This window comes from Hordeum vulgare, chromosome 7H, assembly GCF_904849725.1.
Source record: "Hordeum vulgare subsp. vulgare chromosome 7H, MorexV3_pseudomolecules_assembly, whole genome shotgun sequence".
Classification (NCBI taxonomy): domain Eukaryota; kingdom Viridiplantae; phylum Streptophyta; class Magnoliopsida; order Poales; family Poaceae; genus Hordeum; species Hordeum vulgare.
Window position 1 is genome coordinate 205564258 of NC_058524.1, and position 8025 is coordinate 205572282.

At 47.8% G+C, this 8025-nt stretch overlaps 1 protein-coding gene across 1 annotated transcript; it reads left to right on the forward strand.

The window, feature by feature from the left end:
• Nucleotides 1-5013: 5013 nt before the first annotated feature.
• On the forward strand, nucleotides 5014-7727 carry LOC123408620 (serine/arginine repetitive matrix protein 1-like). Its single transcript, XM_045101681.1, has 3 exons — nucleotides 5014-5023; nucleotides 5325-5844; nucleotides 7688-7727. The coding sequence occupies exons 1-3, from the start codon at nucleotides 5014-5016 to the stop codon at nucleotides 7710-7712; spliced, it is 555 nt and encodes a 184-aa protein (XP_044957616.1). The 3' UTR covers nucleotides 7713-7727.
• The last annotated feature ends 298 nt before the right edge of the window (nucleotides 7728-8025 follow it).

Below are 8025 nucleotides of genomic sequence, written 5' to 3' on the forward strand. Positions count from 1 at the left end.
TCCATTATGGCCCCAAACGATGTGTACAGGGTTCCCAATCCCACCTTGATGGATGGTTCTACGCTTTGTAGACCCGAGCATGGTTGCATCTACCGCGTCATAGACTACCCCTCCGATCAGCGCTATGCACGACGGCCAGCACATCCTACAAACATGAGAAACTACTTACAACTCCTGGAAAGAGATCAAGGCACTTAATAAGCCGCGAGAGTCAATTAAGGATCCCAATGTGAGGTAGTATATGCTACGTATCCAAGGTATCTATAATTTTTTATTGTTCCATGCTGTCATATTATCATTCTTGGATGTTTTATGATCGTTTTATAGCAACTCCATATCATTTTTTTGGGACTAACCTATTGACATAGTGCCCAATGCCACTTGCTGTTTTTTGTTGTATTTTTCCTTTGCAGTAAATCAATACCAGATGAAGTCCAAATGCCATGAAACTTTTGGAGATTTTTTTGGACCAGAAGGAAACTTGAGGACCAAGGATGATAACCAAAGGAGGCACATGCAGCCCACTAGGCACCAGGGTGCATCCAGGGCCCCTAACACGGCCTGGTGGGCAGTGTGGGCCTCAGGAACCTCCTACACTACCTCTGAGCTCTATAAATACCCCACTATTCCAGAAGCCCTAGATGAGTCGACGAAAAATCATTTTAGCCATCGCAAGTTCCAAACTACACGAATTCCAACCTAGAGTCGTTTCGAAGAGGAACACAATCGTGGAGGGGTTCATCATCCTCATTGGTGCTCCTTCGATGATGGGTGAGTTGTTCATATCATACCTACGGGTCCATACGCACTATCTAGATGTCTCTCTCTCTCTCTCTCTCTCGTTTTTCTTCTCAATACAATGGTCTCTTGGAGATCTATTTGATGTAACTCTATATTTTGTGGTGTGTTTGTTGGGATGAGATGAATTGTGAGTTTATGATCAGATCTATAAAATTATATCCATTCTTGATTATTATAGCCTCGTATTTCTTCTCCGATAATAGTTTTTTGTGTGGCCAACTTGATCTTTTGTATTGCAATGGGAAGAGGTGCTTTGTGATGGGTTCGATCTTGCGGTGCTCAATCTCACTCACAGAAAGAGACATGACACACATGTATCGTTGCTACTAAGGATAAAATAATGGAGCCTTGTGATGCCCCGGTACTTAAGCTACAGTGATCACACGCTGATGGTGCCATGTCATCGAGATTAACTAAGCCAAATTGCTACTTGTTAAAAATCAAAGGCAAATTTCAAATTTAAAACTAAAGTCACATAAATGTTTTCCTCGAACTATAAAAGAAAAATCTTGTTTAGGTTGAAAATATTGATTAATGAATTTTCATGTTGAACCCAACATTATTTGGCCCACAAATTAACTCCTAGGAAATTATAAAGTGGTCCAACCACAAATAAAATAGCCTTTTCAAAAATAAACAAACTTTAAAGATTTTCCGAATGACTTCAAACATTTTGTGCTACTTTAAAACAGTGAGTAATAATTATGTGCTAAATTTCGCTTTTAACTAAACTTATTAAGTAGCTCAACAAAATACAAAGTTTTAGAGAAAATAAAGGAAAATAATTAAAAAGAAAAGGGCTAAAACTTATTGCACTATCGGGCCTCTAGTGCATAGGAGAGCCCAACCCAGCTGGGTCATCTCTTACCTCCCGCTACAGTGGGAGCAGGGAGTTGTGGCGTCCATCCAGGCCGCCATGGCCACCGATGGCATCGTGTCGGCCATCCCACGGCTCCCCGTGTGGATAAGAGTCGCCCCCTGCTCTCTCTCCCTTCCCGAAACGTAGTGCCCCCCGACCTCGATCCCCTTCTCCCTCTCGCCCCCCTGCGTCGATCTAGAGAGGCGTCCGACGCGGCCGTCGCCGTTCCTTGTTGATTCGGTGGCCGCCGTCGTCCTAGCACACGTGGAGCTTGTCCAGGAGAACCGCCACGGCCCTCTTCGTCCATTTAGAGCACCAAATAGAGTCGAGGTAGATCGTATGCTCGTCATCGACATTGTCTTCTCCGCGTACATCATCTTCGTCCATCCCCGATTGCCACTGCTCCGGTCCACCTCCGGCCTTCCTGATCTCACCTCCGAGCTCCTGGTGAGCTTCTCCCTCAAATCCCCCTTTTTTCCTTGTCGAATCCGTCGCAGTAGCCGTACGTCGCCGCGACCGAGCTTGGCCGGAGCTCCGCTTGCCGTGCAACCACTGCTCGTGTCTGTGTGCTACTATTTTGCACTGCTGCTGCCGCTAGTTACTGCTCCTTGCTACTGCTTATTCGCTGCTATAGCTAGCCGCTGCCGCTACCCTTTGGCCATGCTTCTTACCTTAGCCGTGCTACCCGCTGCTGCCATGGCCATGGCCATGGTTAGGTGTGTGCGTGATATGCGTGAGTGTGTGTAGAACCGGCCCTATTAAAGTTAATTAGTGTTAGGTAGATTTAGTTTAGGGGATGATTTGTTAGTAAGGTTAATCAGTGTGTAACTAGGCAAATTAATAATTAGGATAATTGGTACGCTATGACATGTGGCCTCACCCCTAGTTAAATAAGCTAGATTTAGGTGCCCCATGTGACAATGACAAATGGGCCCCTTTTGACCACGTTGACCAGTCAATCCTGACTGGTCAACTACTGCTGACTCGAGCCCCCTGGCTCCACTGTCATACACACTAGCTAGAATAGCCCATGTAAGAAAATTATTTCTGCTTTTATTTTCGAATTAGGATAATCTAAGATATTGTTAAAACTTTGGAAATTAATATAACATAATTCGTAATCCGGATGAAAAACATTTGTACATGAAAGTTGATCAGAAAAACGAGACGAACCCGGATAAGCTATCCGTTCGTGCCATGCGTCCCTAGTATAGTGAACATGTAACTTTTTCCATCGTTTGCACTTGTGAGGTAGTAGCGAGAGACATGAAAAATATCGTCAGATATTATTTCGATCCGTCGATGACGTATAGTACCGCGTTAGCTCATGCCTAGCGCTTTCTTTAGCCATGTCATACTTTGTGATGCATTTAATTGCTCCGTTACTTATTGTGTTTCCCCTATGTTACTTCCTTTCTGGTAGACCCCGAGACCGAGGATGATCCAGCGATCGACTACTTCCCGGTCGAGGATCTATTTTTGTGTGCAGAGCAACCAGGCAAGCAGACCCCCCCTTGATCATTCCTATATCGCCTATTTCTTTCTCCCTCATGCTTGCATTTGATTTTGCTACTGTCGTAGTTACCTCCTATATCTTATGCATAGCCTGTTTTTGATGAACTGCTACTTCACTATATCGCGTTTTAAACTGCTTAGTATAGGTGGCGCAGTCATCTCCTTTGACCCTTAATCCAGTTGCCCCTGCTTTTTTATCAAGTCTCGATCATGTGATCGACGAGCCATGACCCATCACAACACTCACACCCCCTTAGTTGAACGATGCTGCAGATCTACTATCGAGTACCGAGGGTGACACATCGTTACGTACTCCGATGTTGGCGTTGTAGTGTAGTTGACCAGCGGTGGTTCTCGGAGGGTTATTCCTCCTTCACCGCCTCCGATAAACGACTCTGTCGTGCAACCCATCAAGCGTGGACCATCGAAGGTGATTCCTCCTTGGCAACCTTGACGGTTACATCGTTTGGAATGCATCGAGGGTGTTACCTCGGATCCCTCTGATGTTACAACCACACAACTACTTGACCTTGTTATTGGGAACTTGATGCATGATGTGTTGCGGGTGGATTCCCACGTGGATGTGATGATGAGTTAATTAAAATGCTAATGGATTTTGGTATTTGATCTGAGTTGGTCGGGAGACCTTTTTCGCTAACCATCACGCGGGAGAAGTTACGGGTACTCGAAGTTGTGGTATAAGCCGAAGCTCTTTAGACGTCAGCAATGGAGCAGCGCGCGCCCGAGTGGTGTCGATAAGCATCGTTCTTGTATAAGAGGTTGTAGGATTGACATCCGCCGCCCTCGCAACGTGCAGGAGTGCAAAGGGGTGATGGGCCCATGTGACAGCCCGATGCCGACGTTCTAGAAGCTTCCCCTCTCTTTCCGTTTTCGTCGTGTGGCTTATTTTAATTGTCGTGTCATCATCGCATCATGCGCATCATCAGCATTGCATCGGCGTCTCCGTTGCCGCCAGTTTTCAAAACTTGCATCCGTTAGTAGTTGCCGGATTCTCGTCGTTGTCCGTTCCGAGTCCGACTGCACACGCACGCGCCCGCGGCACCGTCGAAACCCTGTTTTTAAAGTGCGTTGAAAACTTTCTCTTGACCTTGTTATTGGGAACTTGATGCATGATGTGTTGCGGGTGGATTCCCACGTGGATTTGATGATGAGTTAATTAAAATGCTAATGGATTTTGGTATTTGATCTGAGTTGGTCGGGAGACCTTTTTGCTAACCATCACGCGGGAGAAGTTACGGGTACTCGAAGTTGTGGTATAAGCCGAAGCTCTTTAGACGTCAGCAATGGAGTAGCGCGTGCCCGAGTGGTGTCGATAAGCATCGTTCTTGTATAAGAGGTTGTAGGATTGACATCCGCCGCCCTCGCAACGTGCAGGAGTGCAAAGGGGTGATGGGCCCATGTGACAGCCCGATGCCGACGTTCTAGAAGCTTCCCCTCTCTTTCCGTTTTTGTCGTGTGGCTTATTTTAATTGTCGTGTCATCATCGCATCATGCGCATCATCAGCATTGCATCGGCGTCTCCGTTGCCGCCAGTTTTCAAAACTTGCATCCGTTAGTAGTTGCCGGATTCTCGTTGTTGTCCGTTCCGAGTCCGACTGCACACGCACGCGCCCGCGGCACCGTCGAAACCATGTTTTTAAAGTGCGTTGAAAACTTTCTCTGATCGGGTTGAGATTTGACGTGTGGTCGTGATTAGGTATAGCGAGGCCGCCTGTTGGATTTCGTCGCGATCGGATACCGTCTGGTACCCGAACGATTGCCCGTAGCGGCACTGTATTCGGTCTACCGTCGAACGTCTGTCGGTGTTTTAAAAGTCGATGCCGCGCCGCACCACTTCCTTCTCATCTTAGTCAACGCCACTCTACACACCTAACCCTAACCCGCCTCTCCGATCGGACCGCACGAACGTGTCCAGAGGGTCGAAAAACCCCCAGATACCCTGCACCCTAGCCCCTTTCCCTATTTAAGCACCCCTCCCTGCCTATTTTGGGCGCCCCCCTAATCCTCCTCGGGATCCGCTCCCTAACCCTAACCCTAGCCGCAGAAGCCTCTCCCCACCAGCGCCGCCGGCCCGCCCGAGCCCGCGCGCGGCCCGCCGAGGCCCATCCGGCCGCCGCTCGGGCTGCAGCCGCCGCCGAGTGCCCGAGCCCCTGCAACCCCGAGCCTCCCCCATGGCTCCCTCACCCGCGCCGCCACGCCGGCCAGCAGCCGCCGCCGGCCCTTGCCTTGCCAGCCCGCCGCCTGGATCCCGCGCCGGCTCCCGAGCGCGCCACCCCTGTGCCCAGCAGCCGCTCGCCTCGCCGGAACCGCCCTGCCCCGTCGTCGGTTGCCTTGTTGCTGCTCCTTGTTTCCCGCGCGTCCCCGCGCCGGATCCGCCGCCTGCCGACTCAAGCACAAGTGCGCCGCCGCCGGTCGCCTACCTCGTCTCGCCGGAGGACCTGCAGGGATGCTCGACGCCAAGCCCTCGCCGCCGCCATGGTTGAGCTCGGGAGCGAGCAGGAGAGGAACGGGCAGCGTCCCTGCTCGTCGCGTGGGGCTGCTCCTCCGCGTGGGCCGGCCTCGTCTCCCGGCCCAGCTCAGCCTCCCCTGCCGCGCACCGACCGGGCCAGGTCCCAGCGCATCCAACCGGCCAGGCCCAAGTGGCCAAGGTAAGCTATCCCTCGCCCCCCTGCACACATTATCTGTTTGCACCCCGTTCGGCCCATTGGTGATTTAGCTTGATTTAGGAATTAATATAAATTCCAGATAAGTAGGTTTTATTTCAAACGCCCGTAGTTTTATATTCGTAAATCGGGTCGAGACATGTAATACATGGATTTGTGGTAGTTTCGCGCGTAGAATACGAATTTGACACATGCATAATTGTTTAACGCCGTTTAGGGTGCCTAATGCTTTGTTTTGCGTGCTGTTACAATAGGTTCCGTTCCGTAGTTATTCTTCGCGTGTGTCCGGATTGCCCGTATGCCGCATTAGAAATGTCCATGCTCTAGGGAGCTATTTTCCATGTATTTTAGAGCGATCAAGTGTATTTTTGCGTGTAGGGTTTGCCCGTTAGATTATTTTTCGTGTCTAGGTTTATTTCTCCCGCATTATTCTGTGGCGTTATTTTGTGTTGCAAACCCCACATATTTTATATGTTTCCGGGGTAGAAAAATCCCATGGATTTTTCTGTGCAATTAGTTTTAGCTTTCGAGTAAGTTAGTTCGTGAGATATTTTGCCGTGATGCCCTTTTGTTTAATTCGTAGGATTTAATCCGTGCGTCGTTTGACGGAGTTGTCAACTAGAGAGTTGATCTTGGATGTTTTGTTTAGTCCCTGGTATTTTTGGTTGCAATAGAAATGCGTGTTTAGGTGTTGTTTGCTTGCTCCCAAGTTGCTAGAAATAGTGCTGATTTGGAGGAGCTGAAATATTTCTAAGTCTGGAGTCTGTTATATTTTGTTGCTGTCTTGTCTTGTTTGCATCTTGTGATGTGTAGCTCTTTTGAGGTTGGTCCAATGGAGTTAGTTGTACCCCTTGTGTTTCTCTAGCATGCTGTGAAGTTTCATGCCATTTGGAGTACTGTAGCTATAGGTTTTGCTGCTGTCAATTTTGCTTCAGGCTGAAAACTGCATTTTCCGGAGGTGTTATTTTCACTAAGTCTGAAATAGTGTGTGAGATGCCATTTTGTGTCTTCTTTTCCAAGTGCTCCTTGCTGCCATGCTAGTTGTTGTTAGTTGGTTGTAGTAGTGCGTCTTGCCCTCTTTCATGCCATGCCTTGCTTGATCTCATCGGAGTTGTGTATCCGTAGTTGTGGGGCGAAGAAAGTGCTATGTGGCTGTTATTGGCAGTTTGTAGTGATTTCTTGTTTTGCTCGTAATTTTCGAACCGTAACTCCATTTTGATCGTGTCCTACTTGAAACTTGCTTAGAATCTCGTGTAGTTTCATTTTCTCTTACTGGTTGTTTGTCTTGAAGTGCTCGTAGCCATCGTTGCACACATTTTGCATTCATGCCATCATATCTTGCGGCGCTTGTATCTTTTGATCCGTAGCTCCGTTGGAGATGTTCTTTACGTGTAGGTTTCTTGCCTTGACGCGTAGAAGCACGTGAACCTATTGGTTTTGCTGTTTAACAACTAATTAAATGTCTTAATTCAGATCTGGACAGAATTGTAAATTAACATGTGAGGTCGAATCAGAGGTGCTATATGTCATTTCCGACCTCATTTAAAATGCCTAGATAGGTAGTTTAATTTCCGCTTCACCTCTTGCATGTTTAACCACATTTAATATTGCCGTGTAAATAACCGGGAGTGAACTAAATATTTAACGTGGAGTTTCGTCAATATGCAACTCGTGCATATTGAACTTCACTTAATGTGTAGTGTTTGATTGTGTGATTTGTCATGCCGTGACTTGCATGTATTCAGCAGCTCATGCATCATATGTGTTGTGCATCGTATGGTGAATATCGTGTGTTGATTCTTGTTTTCGGTTTGCTTCGTCTCGATAGAGTTTCGCATCGTGCCGGATTGTGAGGACCCGTTCGACTACGTCGGTTCGTCTGCTTTACGGAGTCATTCTTCTTCCAAGCGGGATCTCAGGCAAGATGATCATTTCCCCAGATACCATTACTATCATTGCCATGCTAGATTTACCGTCTCTATCGTTATGTCTCGTTGCCTACCACATGTTAAATATCAGCCTCTCAACAATGCCATGAAACCTTCAACCTGTTCAACCTAGCAAACCACTGATTGGCTATGTTACTGCTTGCTTAACCCTGTTGATAGCGTTGCTAGTTGCAGGTGTAGTTGCTTCCATGTGAAAACATGGGTCCCTTGTCTTATC